Raw genomic sequence first — 19,274 nt, 5'->3', positions numbered from 1 at the left:
CTACCTCTACTAATTTTATTCACAAAGGGAAATTTTAGTAAACAAATTACTAAAAAGGCAATAGGGGAAAGTGTTCTTTTGAAAACTCACCCTTTTTCTCCCCAAAGATATATTTCCATGTTGGCAGTTAAATTAATTACCAACTTAGTTACTTACCAATTTATTAATAACTAAAGGCCCAGTGCACAAAAATTTGTGTACTTGGGAGGTGGAGGGGGTCCCTCAGCCTGGCCTATTCCCTCTTGCAGTCTGGGACCCCTCAGAGGATGTCCACCTGCTGGCTTAGGCCCTCTCCCTGGGGGATCGGGCCCAAGCTGGCAGTCAGACATCTCACTGGCAGCCTGGAGGCCCTCGGGGGATGTCCACTTGCCAGTGGGGAGCAGGCCTAAGCTGCAGTCACACATCCTTAGCGCTGCTGAGGAGGCGGGAGAGGCTCCCACCACCACCGCTGTACTGGCAGCCATCAGCCTGGCTTGTGGTTGAGCAGAGTTCCCCCTCTGGAACTCACTGACCACCAGGGGGCAGCTCCTGCATTGAGCGTTTGCCCCCTGGTGGTCAGTGTGTGTCATAGTGACCAGTCATTCCCAGTCGTTCTGCTGTTATGGTCAGTTTGCATATTACCCTTTTACTATATAGGATAGAAGCCTGGTGCTTGGGTGGGGGCCTATTGGTTGCCCTGAAGGGTGTCCCGGATCAGGGTGGGGACCCCTGGGGTGCCTGGCCAGCCTGGGTGAGGGGCTGATGGCTGTTTGCAGGCTAGTCAAGCCCCCCCCCCCCATAGGGACCCTCACCCCATGAAGGTTTGGCCAGCCTGTGTGAGGGGCTGATGGCTGTTTTCAGCCTGGCCAAACCCCCTTTAGGGTGGGGGGGTCCCCACTGGGGTGTCTGGCCAGTCTGGGTGAGGGGCTGAGGGCCATTTTCAGGCTGGCCAAGCTACCCCCCCCCCCCCACAGCAACAGAAGCTCCCAGCCTCTCTTTTCTTTCTTTCTTTTTTTTATTCTGGTATTTATTTACCTTCTATAATTGAAACTTTGTAGCCTGCTCGTTCCAGCCCATGGCCATGGCTGGCTGAAAGCGGGTATCTGGGGTTTATTTACCTTCTATTATTGAAACTTTGTTGCTTTGAATGGAGCTCAGAGCCATCAATGGGGCAACCAAGCCTCCTGCTTGCTCCAGTTCCGTGGTTTTTGGTCGCCATCTTGGTTGGGTTAATTTGCATATAGTCACTCCGATTGGCTGGTGGGTGTGGCTTAAGGCATAGTGAAGGTATGGTCAATTTGCTTGTTTGTCTTTTATTAGTGTAGATTATAAATACTCAACTATCAAACATTTTACTAATATCATTGATCAATTGTTGTTTTAGATGTTATTTATTTAGTTCTTATAGTTGGATATGCCTTTGGATATTCTTGGTTAGAATATAGTGCATAATTGAAAAATTGAACCCGGAAGAGTTTTAAATAGAAGTTGAGATTAAGAAAAAAGAGCTGTTAAATGGCTGAACTAGAATAATATTTTTTTCTTCTGAGATTTTAGGAATGTCAGTTTAAGAAGTGCTGTGATTATAACACATGTAAACTAAAAGGCTCAGTAAAATGTGGTTCTGGACTATGCTGTACACCAGAATGTCAGGTAAGTTTCCAATATTTATTAAAAGGGAATTGAATGTGATAATAGCAAGCTATGTTATTGAATTAATGTAGAATTGATGAAAGAATGTCAAATTAATTCAGTGGAACAAAATAATGCATAAATAACCACACGCATGTAAAGAAAACTTCTGTGAAATAAAGAAGGCATCTCAGATTGGTACTGATTATTCTCTTGTGTTGAAAACACAGTTTACTATCTTCTAAATTAATCATACAAAGAGTAGAATAAATATACATTACTATGCCAAAAACTCAAATCAAGAAAATTATAAAGTCAAATAAATAGTAAATTATTAACAGAGAGAGAGAGAGAGAGAGAGAGAGAGAGAGAGAGAGAGAGAGAGAGAGAGGCAAATAGAGGGCCCAGGCAATTTACAACAATGTAAATACAATTGTTTAATGTGTACATTGCTCTTTTTCAGAAACTAAGGTAAACCTAAATAAAAATAATAATGCTGTATCATAAAGCAGACATCCAAATAGCAATCTTAAATTTAGCAATGTCAGATATTGGCTAAGGAGTGGGAACAGATATTTTTGGATATTGTTCATGGAATTTTGAATTTCTATAATTTCTTTATGAATATTTTCATATCTTTGAATAGAGTATAAGTTATCAAATTAAGTGATTACCATCATTATGTCTTTTATTTATGTATCTATTCTAAAATCATACACATGTATGGAAAGCTGAGGGGAAAATATTAATTACAGGACTGTTGGCAATAGCAACTCATAAAGGCAAATTTAATATTTATTAGTATTGGAATGGTTACATAAATTACTTTATATGTGCAAGAGTTAATAAGTGCAAGCTAAATATACATTCACTAATATGATATTTCAAGATATATGTTTGAATAAAAAAGTGCCATAATGAAAAATATTTTATAATTCCAATTCTGATAAATTGTATCATAAATATTTCATCTATTTTTACCCATGTTTTAAATTAAGATACAATGTCTTAAAGAAAAGTTATTTTAGTGAATACTTCTAAGTTATTATTGTAAACATATTCAGTCTTGTAACTAGCACCACAATCAAGGGATGGGAGATTTCAATATCACTTTCCAAAAATCCCTGTGTCCTTTTGTAGTTAATCCATACCTTCACCCATAGAACTGTTGGCAATAATGAAACTATTATAATGAAATCTGATAACTACAGATCTGTTTTCCACACCTCTAATTTTGATTTTGCAAGAATATAACATAAATTAATCATATAATATGTGTAAACATTGTCATTAGGCATCTTCGTATAAAACATTCGAGATTCTATCACATTGTGGTGTTTATCAGTTCACTGCTCTTTTGTTGCTGAATAGTGTATATAATATGCATAACCCATGGACTCAGACAATGGGGTGGTGAAGGCCTGGGGCAGGGACAGGGGCAAGCTAGACAAGGTCAATGGGGGAAAAAGAGTATATCTGTAATACTTTCACAAATATTTTAAAACATTTAAAAATTTAAAAAAGAAAATATAATCAGTCCGGAGTTTCTATGTTAGGAGCTAAGGCTTTTGACGTCTTGTACATATTCGCAAGACTATGCGAGAACAAACTCTCTAGAAAGAGCTCTATGCTCATTATAAAGCTCTATGGCTTTAACTTTCCCTTAACTTCCTCTTCCTTTGGATAAATACCTCTCCAATTTGTCTTACTGGGTAAAGTGTGTGCACCTGGCTTGTCATGTCTGCAGGTGCTGGGTTGCAATCCATTCTCTTTCCCAAATAAATCCTTTTTTGGTGACAAAACACCTAGTAAATATTAATTTTCTGTCATTACCTCTCAAAGTAGAACACAAAGCAGTTTGCAAAGTATTCTTTTGAGACAGTCTTCATAATGAACACTGGTACTGTACCTACTATTTCCTTCTGAGAACTAACTGCCTTGGTTACCTAACTCTGTGACTCCCTCAAGTATCATTGATCAGGCATATTTAATCTGATAAAACTCTCCAGTAAATAATTGAAGATAGTCATTTACAGATCATGATATTCTTTTTCGGTTTTCTCTTAGATATCAGTAGCAGGCACTCCATGTAGAAAGAGTGCCGATCAAGAGTGTGATTTTACAGAGTACTGCAATGGAACTTACAGTGATTGTGTTCCTGACACTTACGCATTGAATGGCCATGTGTGCGGTTTGGGAACTGCATTTTGCTATAAGGGACGATGCCAAACTACTGATTATCAGTGTGCCAACATATTTGGAAAAGGTGTTGCTCTTTCTTGTATATATATATTTTACTTCAAAATTGGATCCCTCTATAAGATAAAATACATGTCACATAACTCAAGAAGTGGAAAAACCTGAATCACAATCTCAGTAAAAACTAAATTTGAATTAAAGAAGGTTATTTTTTGTAGAAATGTTTGAGGTTTTCCCAGGATAGTATTGTACTATTTTTTCTCACGGTTTGATTTTTGTATTTGGTTATTAACTACCAGGGTAAAAATTGTGTTTACAACTCCTAATTTACATGGAGCTTAGAATGGCAAGTCAGTAAATCCTGAATTTTTACTATAATAAGGGCATACTTTTATTTTAACAAAGAAATAAATATTCAACCCAGAAATAAGTAAGTTGACATTTGACATATTTTTAGTTCTAATTAAAATAAAGATGTTTAGGTAAGATTTAGCCTTTCATGTGTGTTTACTCCTCCTATATATGCTCTGATCTCTCCACAAAACTTACCCAAATAGATCAAAATTTTGATCTTGTGATGCAGTTCATTCCTATTTTATTCATTTATTTGGTTCCTATCTAGAGCAAGCATTTTTCTTTCTTTTTTTAATTACATTTAGTGGAGTGACTTGGTTAATAAAACTATACTGATTTTAAGTGTGCAACTCAATAAAACACCATCTATATACTGCACTGTGTGTTCACTACCCAAAGTCAAGTCTCTCTCCGTTCCTCCCTTTTTTTCCCCTTTCACATTCCACCACTTTCCTTTTCCTCTGGTCAGCATTGTTTGTTGTTCTTATTTTACCAAAAACTATATATAGAAGGTTGTTCTAAATCAGTCTAATATATGTTATATGAATTAACAAATAGTTTAATTTAAATTTTGCTTTAAGTTAATTTATACCTTTAAAGGAATTATAGACGTTTAATTAATCATATTTTTCCACTAAAAATATATATACTGAATGTGTATGTGCAGGGAGTTGGTAATTTTCAACAAGAGGAACATAGTCACATGGTTAATGTACTCATGGAGCTTATGATGAAGAGATAAAGACAGTGAATATGTAAACACAAAGCAATATAAAAATTCTTTCACTTAAGCGTAGTTTAAAGTTTAAATAAAAAAGAATGCTGCCAAAACCGGTTTGGCTCAGTGGATAGAGCACCGACCTGCGGACTGAAAGGTCCCGGGTTCGATTCCGGTCCAGGGCATGTACCTGGGTTGTGGGCACATCCCCAGTAGGAAATGTGCGGGAGGCAGCTGATCGATGTTTCTCTCTCATCGATGTTTCTAACTCTCTATCTCTCTCCCTTCCTCTCTGTAAAAAATCAATAAAATAAATTTTTTAAAAAAAAGAATGCTAAAAGAAAAATAAGCTGTAGTGGACAAGGAGAATACTTCCGGTTGCCATTATTCTTCAGCGGTCTGCTTCATCCTTCAGAACTGTCTCAGCTGCACAGACACTCCTCACCCACCTTCCCAGAGGAACACATATCCAGGCCTAGGCATTTTGGCCCAATGAGGCACAAAAGAGGCCCAGTTCACACACTAACATGCTACTTATGCTCCAAAGCTACACATGGGGTTAGTCAACCACCCCAAGAGGATGACGGACATCAGTATGTATTACAAGATTTTTAAAAACAGCCTGGCTGGCATGGCTCAGTGGTTGAGTGTCAACCTATGAACCAGGAGTTCACCAGTTTGATTCCCAGTCAGGGCACATTCCCAGGTTGCAGGCTTGGTTCCCAGTAGGGGGTCATGCAGGCAGGAGGCAGCCGATCAATGATTCTCTCTCATCATTGATGTTTCTAATTATCTTTCCCTGTCCTTCCTGTTTCTGAAATCAATAAAAATAAATTAAAACAACAACAACACAAGATAGTAGTGTTTGACTGCTAGAAATAAGATAGATAAAATCCTATATAATACAAGGCTAATATGCAAATCGACTAAACTGCTGAATGACCAGTCACTATGATGCACACTGACCACCAGGGGGCAGACACTCAATGCATGAGCTGTCCCCTGGTGGTCATTGCGCTCCCACAGGGGGAGCACCCCTCAGCCAGAAGCCGGGGTTATGGCTGGTGAGCACAGTGGTGGTAGCAAGAGCCTCTCCCGCCTCTAGAGCAGCACAGCAGCACAGCAGCACTAAGAATGTCCAACTGCCGGCTTCGGCCCACTCCCCTGGGGGAACGGGCTTAAGCCGGCAGTCAGTCATCCCCAGAGGGCTACCAGATTGCAAGAGGGTGCAGGCTGGGCTGAGGGCCTCCCCACCCCCAAGTGTACAAATTTCATGCACCAAGCCTCTAGTTATTTTAATAACAAGGAAGAACAGAATAGCAGACATATAGCTGGTTTATAGATAGTCAGAAAGATACTTCATAGAATATGATTTCTATTCTATGTGTTCTGTGGGCAACCAACAATAATATCATCCAGTTTGTAGCATCAAAGGAAATAAAAGTTAGATTAGGAGACTGAAGAGAGTTACTTTAATTAATGTCATAATCTTATGTGCAAATTCTAAAGCTAAGATGATTTTCAGAACCAAAACTCATTGACTTAAAAAGGGTTGAAGGCCCCAAAGGAAAACTCTACAACAGCTTAGACAATATTCATGTTAACAATGTCCCTAGTGTATCCACAAATGACCTACAATTATTTAATTGGCTTATCTGTTCACTGGGGAAAGAGAAATACCCAAACATTTTGGAAATAGGTGGAAAAAAGGTCTGAATTAATGTGGATACCCAGAAACTCAGTGTCATCATGGTCTCTCTGTGATAGTGAGGACTTATAGGGGTCAGGGAATAGAGTTCTTAGCAAGTTTCAGTTTACATTGGGTCTACTAGCCCCACAAATTAATTTGGTAATTACTTCTCAGTCCTAGAATTTTGTAGGAGAAAGCCTCTGTAACTGTCCTTTTTCAGAAATTAGTGCTACCTTCAAAGATCTAAAGGATGCAAAGTTGATTGGCTATATAATATATACACTTAATTACTCAATCTGATCCCTGCATAAACCAGATAGTCCTTGAAAGATAATAGTAATCTACTAAAAATGCAGTAAAGTGGTAGATTAAGTGATTGTATCCACTGTGCCAGATGTGATATCTATGCTAGAGCAGATTAGCATGGCCTTAGATATGTGGTATTAGGATAGTCATTGACTTTGCAAATATATTCTTATCTATGCCTATTTGAAAAGAGAATTAGAAAAAGTTTGCTTGCAATAGATAATGGTATTAATTTTGAGTTTTGCTCCAGGGCAGTGTTTATTCAGCCATAATGTAATTGAAGACATTTGGACATCCCAGAAATTATCACACTGATCCAGTCCAACAACGATTTTGTACTAATCTTGCTAAATAAACAAAGTATAACTAGAATGTGGGTGGTCTAAGACATGTGCTACAAAGAGCAGTAAGTTAACCCTGGAAATATTCAGGAACAGTCATATAAGTAAAATTTTCAGGAGCCCAGGTGTCAGAGGCATGATTTGACATCCCCTATAAAGTAGAAGACAAGCTGCATCTTGTATGTACTTTGACAATGGAGGAAGTACAAATTCTTTGTTTCTTGGGGAAAATCTGGGAGTTGGACATTCCCTTTCAATTGTTTGGTGCTGTGCCACAGGTTTTTGCTCATAAGTGACATGTTTCAAATCTCTCATTTCATTAAGCAGAGAAATTGTCAAGTCTGATACCCTTTGGACAAAGAAGTATGCATGACCACAGGGAAGGAAAGCAATTTGTTTTTAACAACAATATAATTTACTGCAGTAGATATAATCTTTTTGCTTTCTATTAGGTAAAACAATTGACAAGGTAAATATAGGGGGGAAAGTATAATCAAGATCATGATATTTTGATTATTCAATAAGCAATTCATGAGCTTTTTATTGACAAAGTTTTTAATTGGATTAAAAATAATAACCAATGTGTTTGCATTTTAAGGTGCTGAAGGTGCTCCATTTGCCTGTTTTGAAGAAATTAATTCTTTTCGTGGTAGATTTGGAAACTGCGGTTTTAAAAATTCACAACCATTACCTTGTGAACCAAAGTATGTATATAAAAATGATTGTTTCATAAAATTCTTTATTGCTTGTCAAGAGACACGAATAATAATTGACAGTAAACCATATGGCAGGAGAATATTTTGAAATAGCATTATATGTATTTTCCTTCTATATAATTCAGTTTTCTATTCCCCTTATTTTTTCCCTGATACTGTTCAATTAATGAATCTAGATTAAAGGAAAGCTGAAGCTTTTTATCAGAAGAAGGAAGTGGATACAAACTGCCAAAAACAAAAACAAACATAAAACAGGAATTGATGCTACATGTTGAGAATTAAAATGGAATTTTTATTAAGTCAATGCATGATAGTGATCATAAAGCAAGTGCTTTGACTCAAAACACATGATTATGTGAACAATAGCTTGTTTGTTTTCACAATACTGATATATAAAATATGGCAGTACCTATGAATAGCTGAATATGTAGTTCTGGAATTAGCTATAGAATAAAAGGAATTATGAAATCCAATAAAGAAAGTGCCTACCCCACAACAACACTTTCTGAATTTCATAGGAGTATTAAAAATAAAAGAATCACAAAATTAGTAACAGACTAGAGGATGACCAAGCTGAGTAATGTAATAACTAAAATGAAATCTTTATATATAAACGCCAAGTAACCGGAATGATGGAATAACCAGTCACTATGATGTGCACTGCAGTGGCGGCCCAGCCCCACCCCTGATTGCCCCACCACCCTGATTGGGGGTGAGGCCATCCAGACAACCACCCGTGGCCCCTCTCCCTGTCCAGCCCAGCCCCAATTGCCCCCTTCAGGGAGGGCTGGCTAGACCCCACCTATGCACTAATTCATGCATTGGGCCTATAGAAATCAATAAAGAGGTTCAACAGAAGACTTGATCAAGCAGAAGAAGAGGTTAATGAAATAGAAGTCAGAAGAGTAAAATTCAAACAATCAGGAGGAGGGAGGGAGGGAGGGAGGGAGAGAGAGAGAGAGAGAGAGAGAGAGAGAGAGAGAGAAGAGAAGAGAAGAGAAGAGAAGGGAAGGGAAGGGAAGGGGAGAGGAGAGAAGAGAAGAGAAGAGAAGAGAAGAGAAGAGAAGAGAAGAGAAGAGAAGAGAAGAGAAGAGAAGAGAAGAGAAGAGAAAATGAGAGGAGACAAGAGGAAAGGAAGAAAGAGAAAGAAGAAAAGGAGGAAGTGAGGAAGGAGAGAAAGGAAAGAAAGAAAGAAAGAAAGAGAGAGAGAGAGAGAGAGAGAGAGAGAGAGAGAGAGAGAGAGAGAGAGAGAGAGAAGAGAGAGAAAGAAAAGAAAAGAGAAAAAAAAGAAAAGAAAAGAAAAGAAAAGAAAAGAAAAGAAAAGAAAAGAAAAGAAAAGAAAGAAGAAAGAAAGGTGAAGAGTGAAGATAGCTAAGGAACTTATAGGACACCATCAATAAGAGCACAATACTCATTATAAGGGTACCAGAAAAAGAAAGCTTATTAAAGAAATCATTACTAAAAGCATTAACATTCCTAACCTGGGGATAATAATTCCCTGGAATACTAGAGAAACCAAATAAGAGGAATTCGAAGTCACCCACATCAAGACACATTAAAATTAAAATTTTAAGGGTTCAAAACAAGAGGATCTTAAGATCAGCAAGACAAAACACATAAGACAATCATATTTTTAAGTAGACACTTTGAAGAGAAAAAAGGTGCTCAACAAATCATCTGGAAAATGCAGATCAACCACAAATGAGATATCAGTTCACATTTGTTAGAATGGATATTATAAAAAAGACATTAGATAACAAATACTAGCAAGAATGTGGAGAAAAGAGAATCCTTGTATACTGCTTGTGGAAATGTAAACTGGTATAGCAAAAAAGTTTGCTGATGAAATTGAAATAAAACTAACAGCAATTGATTCAGCATTTCCACTTCTAACTATATACCAAAAGAAAATGAAATAAGTATTTTGAAGATATTTTATTGCAGCTTTATTCACAGTAGCCACGGTTTGAAAACAATCTAAGTGTCCATTAATGGATGAATGGATTAAAAAAAAAAAATGGTGCCTTTCTAATGGAATATTACTCAGCTTGTAAAAAGAAGAAAATCATGTGATTTGTGGCAACATAGACGAACCTGAGAGCAGTATTCTTAGTGAAATAGCCAAACAGAGAAAGACAAATACCGGTTAGTATCACTTACATGTGGAATCTTAAAAAGAATAAGTCAAATGCATAGAAACAGAGAATAGAAAAGTGGTTGCCAAAGGGAAATAGAAAGAGGTTGGTAAAATGATGCAAATTTTCAGCTATATGATGAATAAGGTCTGATGATCTAATGTACAGCATTGTGACTATAATTGACAACACTGTATGTTATATATTAGAAATTTGCTAAGAGAACAGAAAAATGTTCTCTCTCTCTCTCTCTCTCTCTCTCTCTCTCTCTCTCTCTCTCTCTCTCACACACACACACACACACACACACACACACACACACACAAACAGGATAAAATGTAAAGTGATGAATGTGTTAATTAACTAGATGTGTGCTATTCTTTCACAATGTATACCCATATCAAATCATCACTTTCTACACTTTAATAACTATCTTATAATTTTGTCAACTACCTATAATAATAAGAGCATAATATGCTAATTAGACCGGACAGCCAAACAATCCTCCAGAAGACCCTCTGAAAAAACGGGGACTGAGGGGGCTGGGCCCCTTGCATGAATTCATGCATCGGGCCTCTAGTACCTCAATAAAGCTGGGAAAAATAGTAGCAAATATGTTATAGAGGTCTACTATAAACATAGTTTCTGTGGCTAAAACTATGGTATTCTCTACTTAAAACTTACTATGCAGGTAGATCTTATGTTGAATGTTCTTACAACAAAAATAATAATTGTTATAATACAGAGGGTGGAGGAGACTTTAGAAAGTGATTGATATGTTTATGTCCCTGATGGTACTGATGGCTTCACAGTGTGTACTTGACCCCAAACTCATCAAGTGGTATACAGCTTTTTAGAGATCAGTTATACCAAAACGTGGCTTAAAAATAGAGACAGAGCCCAATTCAAAAACTAAGAGAGGAGAACAGAATATAAAAACACTCAGATAAGGTCAAGTGATTCAAGGAGAAGCAGGACTTTCTTTTAACCTCCAAGACATAGTAAGGAAAAATTGTTGAATTCTTAGGTAGGAACCACACTCAATGTGGTTAAAAACAACATGGTTCCTTTGTGGAGATTTTTGAAGATTACAAATGTCTGGAGAAGGTGGCTAGCTGGATGGGACTAAGATAGCGTTCATCTGTCACCACATAAATTTACTATATGTTAAGTATGGCATGTAGAGAAAGCAAAATTTTCCAAATACCTTGGCACAAGAACAATAATGGATTGAAAGAGAAGGTCTGGAATCATAAAATGAGTGCTGATGAGGGGAAATCTCATGAGGAGGCCCTGTATAATCTCTGAAAGACAAGGAATAATCAGCCATACCTGTATTAGATAACAACACAGAACACCAGTCATCAGGCATATCTGCTACACTACAATGGATGCCAACAAAGACAGGAGATGGTGGTAAACCAGCCACACTTCTCTCTCCTGGGTGATCAGGGGCATGTCTACTGTCTGGGGCCTAAGATTACCTATGAAAGAAGGAAAAAGAAAGGTGGAAGGTACCATAAAATTTAGCAAGTATGACTTATCTGGACTTCATCTGAGCTGATGCTAGTACATGACTTTTCCTGAAATAAAATCACTAGAAAAGACTGGAATTCAATAGCATAGTTTATCTGCTCTAAGTGGATTGCGATCCCTTTTCAGAAGAAAAAGCAGTACTAAGAATTCAACCACAAATGCAAAATTTGAGTGAAATTTGAAGAAAGAGTTTGTGTACCGCAGGACCACACTGGAAAGAGACCTGCCATGCAAAGCTGGTTTAAGATGTAATTCATAGAAACAGAATGGAGCCACAATTAAAATACATAAATATCTAGATCTGAGAAACTAGAAAAAAATATGCAGTAGGGAGAGAAGCTTGGAAAGAGATTTAGGTTTTGGCTCCCAATTTCATTTCAATCTTCACTTAATGATGTTGTTAAGCTAATTCCTGCAATATTAAAGAACCCAAAATGATCTTTTAAGATGAATTAATTCCCTAAGTGGATAAATTTCCTAAGGGGAGACTTTTGGAAAAATAATCATGAAATGTTCAACAGACCATATCAATACCTAAGAAATGGTTGTTTCCATTGAGGATGAGAGTTGATAGAGCTGAGTGATTCCAAGAGCAAGAAATAACATAGATTATTTCCAGGCCACAGACTAGAAATTTTATAAGCCTCTTAGAGAAGCCAATGTTCTATCCAATGATAGATTATAAATGGCAAAATAAACTGTTTATGGGACAGCCTTTGGTATGCGGTGGTATAAAGGAGATTTAAACATTTCTTAATTCTCAAGAGAGGAGTACAGAACTATTGAAAGTATCAACATGTTGAAATAATCTTGAGATAAAAATAAAAAGACTGTATACTACAGAGCTGTCCTGAGTAAAGATCATAATCAGAGGAGGCTCTAATGATATACAAAGAGTAAATAAAGGCAATCAGCCACTCGTAGAAAATCTTCAGTAACAAATGACCAGACTGGTCAAGCTACAGCAAAGTGAGGACAGGTGATGAATTTCCCCAAAAAAATGTAATAAAATATGATGATTGCTCTAATACAATTGTAGGCTAGACAACAAATTTTATTTCTGAAATAGGAAATGACATCATGTCTATACATTTGAGCTGTGTGTACTTTTCAATTCTGCTGCAATAATAATTAATTAAATTGCATTCAGTTCTGCACCAAAGATGTTATTTTGACTTATTTTTTCTTGCTTTATACCATCAATTAAATAACATTTATGCTACTACCCATGTAATATCACACTTATTTGGGATTTGGTATCATTAAAAGAAGACATTATGAGAAATTTTCTGCTTTTCATTTCTAGGGATGTTCTCTGTGGAAAATTAGCTTGTGTTTGGCCACAGAAAAATACTTATAAAAATAATATTCAATCTGCAATTTTTTCATATACTCAAGGGCATGTATGCTTATCCATCCCTACTGGATTATCAGTGAGATCAGATGGAAGAGATTACGGCTATGTGGCTGACGGTACTGTGTGTGGCACACAAATGGTAACAAAACATGTTTGTATATTTTAGCTTTAATAAAGTATCTAATTATCTGATACTATATTCAATGATGACTATCATAATTATACTGAATGGATTGCAACCTGGTACTGTCACTTATTTCCCATATGATATTGACAAGGTAATTAAACTAAATCTCAGTTATCCAATAACTCTTCAGTTAACCTGTCATCAGTCCTTATCTGAGGAAATATGTATGTGTTTTAAGCATAAGATTGAACTGACAGGTGATTTTTAGATCTTTGAATTCTAACAGCTTTAAAGCATAAAATTCTAATCCCAAGTTTCCAATTTTCCCTGCTTCACAAAGAAACATAATTGAGCTTTCATATTTCTTAAATCATCTTCTTACGTATTTGACCAAATTGTAAATGTGAGAGGATTGGAAGAAGCAAACAAGAAGCCTGTTCTGGGAAAGCATTGTTGCAGTTATGATGTACAAGCTTATGTATGCATGCATCTGTACACACATATGAGCATTTACACATGATCTGTACATACATCAGAGCATAAAATAAAGGGAGAACAAAAGTGGTTCAGAGGCTTAATTAACCTGAAAGTATGAGTGCACACATTTCAGAAAGCATAAGGCCTCTGAGACTTAAAGAAATTATAAATCAATATGTTGCATGTAAATGGCATTCAACACTTGCTGAATTAAAAATAAAATGAAACCTTGACATGGTGAATCAATTAGCTAATTCTTATATCAGGGCTCAGCAATCCTATCCCCTTGGAAAACTTGTTTGCTCTAGTAAGCAGTTCCTTTTTTATTTTTTATTGGGGTGGCACTGGTTTATAAGATTATATAGGTTTCAATGGTACATTTTTATGATGCAGATCATCTTCCGTCACCATATATTGGCCCCCTTTACTCTTTGCTACCGCCCCACCCCCTTCCCTCTGGTAACCTCCATACTGATGTCTGTGAGTTTTTGTTTGCTTTTCTTGTGTGTTCATTTGTTGCTTTTAATTTTTTATACCACATAAGAGTGAAATCATATGGTTCTTAACTTTTTCTGACTGACTTATTTCTATAGGCAGCTTCTAACATGGCTTTAATGATCCCAATTCCTGGTGTTCATTCCCTGTGTATTTTTAGGGAAATCAAAAGAAAATAAACTAGTAGGATAATTAATAAAATAAGATAAATGAGGCAAAGAGTTACATGTCCACATGACTAATTACCTGGATTAACCACTTAGACATAACAGGGATTTTATAATGGATACAAATTAAGTTAAAATATTTATCTTGCCAGATAACTCTGATCACTATTATAACAAAGACTCATGATAATTTGTAATCCAAAATATTAATTCATGTATGAAAGCCAAACAAAGTTAATAAATTTTCTTCCAATTTTTGAGGGGAGAATCATTAACATTAACCTAACCAATTATTTATAACACAACATTAACAATTGTAAAAGCCAAAACCAAAATTATATGACATCATTACATAAGCTATGTTAAAGCAAACACCCTCATATTTTTTCCTTAAATTTAATATTGTTTAGAATTTTGTATTGGTATGCCAGTATCATTGTACTAGAATCAGATATGGAATAAAAAATCTTAACTTGAGCATGTGCTATGCATAGATAACAATTTTTTTCCATAGCAAATTTTCAAATAATTACAAAATACTACGTTTGGATTTTTTTTTCAGTATTGTGAAAATAAAACCTGCCGAGAAATTGATTTAAAGAAATCTAACTGTAATGCCACTACAAAATGCAAAGGGAATGGGGTAAGTGACTTTTCTTTTTGTAGTTCTAAACTGCATGTTATTTTTCTGGATAATTCAAAGTAAAAAATATATCTTACTTGAAAGAATTGAGAGTCTACATTACTTTTAAACTGAGCTTGCCTAAAACTAGCTAACTAACATAAAAAAATCAGCTAAGAAAATTCAAACACTATTAAACTAATTATATACCAATTGTGTATTGAATTTATTGTAAGCACCCTCAACTTTTAAATTAGTATCATGTTTAAATTAAAAACATTTATTCTTTCTTAATGCAAATAAATGCATATTTTATATTGTTAACATATTTTGTTCATCCTCATATTCTTCATAACTAAAATTTATGGCTGTATATTATTTTACAGTGAGTATACTTAAAAAGCATGTTGCCATATTAAAGAATTTTTTGTTTGTTTTTTATGAAGAGGTTTTTAATAGGAAATATACTTTCATGTAAAAACTTTTATTTCTTCTCAACTGCTTTATCTATGTTAATCTGGTAATACAAATTTGTCATTATTTCATATTTAATTTTATTTTCACTTCTTAAAATTTATAATTTTGGTCTTTTGTATGTAGTCAACATTATATGAATGATCCTATATTTATCAAATTTGTCAATATTCAACTTATAAATTTAAAAGTGATTGATTTAGAAGATATAAAATGCCACTATATTGTCTTCAAATTTTTTTTTTTATTACTTAAAGTATTACAAAGGCTATTACATATGTATCCTTTCCCCCCCACCTCCCTTGATGTCTTCAAATTTTTTTATGGGCTATTAACAAAGAGGATAGCTATATATTGTGTGTGTGTGTGTGTGTGTGTGTGTGTTTAATCTTACTGGTTATTTTTTTTCTTTTTATTGTTTATTTTAGGTATTTATATGTACACAGGATACTGCAAAGATATAAGTATAAAGATGTGTCATATGCCTTTCTTCTAGTTTCCCCCAATGGTAACATCTTAAATAATATAGTACAATATCAAAACTATGAAATTAACATGAGTATAGTATGTTCACATAGTTCCATGCCCCTGTTATCACAAGTGTAGAATGTATAATGACCACTGCAATACAGATACAGAGCTATACCATCATTATAAAATTCTCATTCTACCTCTTTATAGTCACACTAACTCTTCCTCCCCGCCCCCTGCCCCCGAGTGCTTGACAACCACTAATATATTCTCCTGTCCTATAATTTTTGTCATTTCTAGACTGTCATAAAAGTTGAATCATATATAATACATATATAATTAACCCAAAACAAAACATAGTTTTACTGATTTCAGAGAGGAAGGGAGAGGGGGAGAGAGATAAAAACATCAATGATGAGAATCACTGATCAGCTGCCTCCTTCCTGCATGCCCCCTACTGGGGATCAAGCCCACAACCCGGGCATGTGCCCTGACCAGTTATCTAACTGTGATCTCCTGGTTCATAGGTCAATGCTCAACCATTGAGCCACACTGGTCAGGCTATGCTTTGTTTTTTTTATGTTTTGTTTTCCTATAGTTAAAATTGTTGGCCTGATCTTTTGCTTTCCTTTGTTCAATGATCTGTTATCAGACTCAGCTTTAATATCTGTCATAAAATCTCAAAACAAAGATATAGATTATTTGTTTTATAGGATATAAATTTTTCTTAATTTATCACTATTAAGCTCAATTTTTATATTAGACTTTTTGAATGTGTTTTTTCTTTTGATAAAGTTTTTTACTGTGAAATAAGACATATAAGAAATAAATTAAGATAACATTTCTATATTTTTTATTTTTCTACATGTTATATTTCAGAGTTAAAATGTTTTAAAAAGAAAATTATTTAAAAGTAATGAAAATGTCAAATAAAATTTAACTGAATCTAGGGGAAACAGTGTTTAAATCTCAATGAATCTCAATAACTCTATTATTTACAACTAGAGGCCCCGTGCACAAAATTCATGCACGGAGTGGAGGGTGTCCCTCAGCCTGGCCTGCACCCACTCCAATCTGGGACTCCTTGGGGGATGTCTGACTACTGGTTTAGGCCGATTGGGCCTAAACGGGCAGTCAGACATCCCTCTCACAATCTGAGACTGCTGGCACCTAACCACTCTTCTGCCTGCCAGCCTGATCACTCCCTAACTGCTCCCTTGCCAGCCTGATCACCCCCAACTGCCCTCCCCTGACAGCCCAATCATCCTCAACTGCCCTTCCCTGCCAGCTTGGTCCCCCACAACTGCCCTCCCCTGCCAGCCTGGTCACCCCCAACTGCCCTCCACTGCTGGCCTGGTCACCTCCAACTTCCCTCCCCTGCAGGCCTGGTCCCCCTAACTGCTCTCCTCTGCAGGCCTGATCACCCCTAACTTCCCTCCACTGCCGACCCAATTGCCCATAACTGCCCTCCCCTGCAGGCCTGTTTGCCCCCAACTGCCCCCAGCTCCTGATGGTCTGATCGCCCACAAATGCCCTTCCCTGCTGGCCATCTTGTGGCAGCCATCTTTTGGTGGCCATCTTGTAATGACATGAGAGTGGCCATCTTGTGGTGACCATCTTGTGACAACGTCACACGAGGGCATTGCAGGAATGCGTGACGCCACCTAGGCTTTTATTATATAGGATTACAATTCAATTTTATGAGCATGTAGTTATTCAGAAATTTCATTAATTGTGATATGTTAGCAGTTAATTAGTGTTGTTCATTTTCCATTCATGAAATACCTTTTTTATTACCAAAACTATATTTTTACTCCTGCTGAAAATTCAACACCTAGGAGTGGTTAGAGCATATGCCCCCAAGCCAAAGAACCCTGAGTTTGATTTCCAGTCAAGGGCATGTTCCTGGGTTGCAGGTTCAATCATGCATGCAGAAGGCAACCAATTGATGTGTCTCTCACATCAATGTTTCTCTCTATCTCCCTCACCCTCCTTTTCTCTCTGGAAATCAATGGGAAAAAATATCCTCAGTTGAGGATTAAAAAAACAAAAATAACTATTTTTAGAGCAGTTTTAGGTTCATAGCAAAATTGAGGGGGAAGTAACAGAGATTTTACATAATTCTCTTGGTCCCGCACATGCATTGCTTCCCCTATTATCAACATTATACAGTAAAGTGTTGCATTTGTTGCAATTGATGAGCCTACATTGACACATCATAATCACCTAAAGTCCAAAGTTTACATTACAGTTCACCTTTTGTATCGTATATCCTATGAGTTTCGACAACTGTTTAATTACATGTGCCTATCATTATGGTATCATCAGATTTTTTTCACTAAAATTTTTCTATGCTCCCTCTTTTTATACATCCCCTACATTCACCTATGGCAGCCACTAATCTTTTCACTGTCTTCACAATTTTATCTTTTCTAGAATGTCATTTAGTTGGAAACATTTGGTATGTGGCCTTCTCAGAGTGGCTTCTTTCAATTAACAGTATGCATCTAAGGTTTCTTTATGTCTTTTCATGGCTTAATAGCTCATTTTTACTATGGTTTAAACCATGTAAATCTATGTTGTCTAGATTTATTATGATTTATTTATTCTTTCACCTATTATTTATTTCTTGCATTATCCCTTTATATATTTCCTTTCATTTTTAATGAATTACTATTAAATTCCTTCCCTTATTTTGCCTTGATCAAATAAAAAAGAAATTCTAGGGTATAACTGCTTTTTTTGTTTTGTTTTGTTGTTTTTGTGTGTGTGTGTGTGTGTTTGTTGTTGTTGTTGTTTGTAACTAGTTACCTTGTAATTTTAACATTTTTTATTGTCCTTATTCCTTTATTCTTATACCAAACTTATGTAAAAGTATTTAATCCTGCACACACACTTAGTCTTGCCCATTTTTGTACTTTTTCATACCGTTCACCTTTCACTTCTAACTTGTGTTTTGTGTAGCTACTTTGACTTTGAGATCCCTGAGGGATTGTATGCATTAGGTTATTTTTTAAAATATATATTTTTATTGATTTCAGAGAGGAAAGGAGAGGGAGGGAGGGAGAGAGAGAGAGAGAGAGAGAGAGAGAGAGAGAGAGAGAGATCAATGATGAGAGAATCATTGATTGGCTGCCTCCTGCATGCCCCCTATTGGGGATTAAGCTCACAACCCTGTCATGTGCCTTTACTGGAATTGAACCCTTCAGTCCGCAGACCTACACTCTATCCACTGAGCCAAACCAGCTAGAGCAGCTTTTTTTTTCCTAAAAATTGTTAGAGATGAAATTATAATACATAGAGATTTGCTATTCTAGAAAATATGTTCTTTCTAATATGACATTGTCTATTTAATGGGAGGGGTGGGCTGCTAGAATACTTTTTCAAAAAGTAGAAAGAAAATGTATGTGAGAGGTTATACATTTAGAGATGTTGCATATTAACAATGCAAATATTTTTGCTGACCCACAAAAGATGT

General features: G+C 36.1%; 1 protein-coding gene across 1 annotated transcript in view; it reads left to right on the top strand.

Moving 5' to 3' along the window:
- The window catches only part of LOC308512650 (disintegrin and metalloproteinase domain-containing protein 18-like), a gene marked incomplete at both ends in the record, with an annotated part of 78,852 nt that overhangs the window by 38,186 nt on the left and 21,392 nt on the right, over positions 1 to 19,274 (top strand). The window contains 5 exons of the mRNA XM_081082250.1: positions 1,537 to 1,632; positions 3,679 to 3,877; positions 7,818 to 7,923; positions 12,913 to 13,102; positions 14,792 to 14,872. Of these exons, the coding sequence (XP_080938376.1) occupies positions 1,537 to 1,632; positions 3,679 to 3,877; positions 7,818 to 7,923; positions 12,913 to 13,102; positions 14,792 to 14,872 (672 nt within the window). The remainder of the gene's footprint in view (positions 1 to 1,536; positions 1,633 to 3,678; positions 3,878 to 7,817; positions 7,924 to 12,912; positions 13,103 to 14,791; positions 14,873 to 19,274) is intronic.

This window comes from Myotis nattereri (assembly GCF_964212035.1).
Source record: "Myotis nattereri genome assembly, chromosome: 2".
NCBI lineage: Eukaryota > Metazoa > Chordata > Mammalia > Chiroptera > Vespertilionidae > Myotis > Myotis nattereri.
The sequence above is the reverse complement of the archived record's forward strand: the minus strand, read 5'-3'. Positions and strand labels throughout refer to the sequence as shown.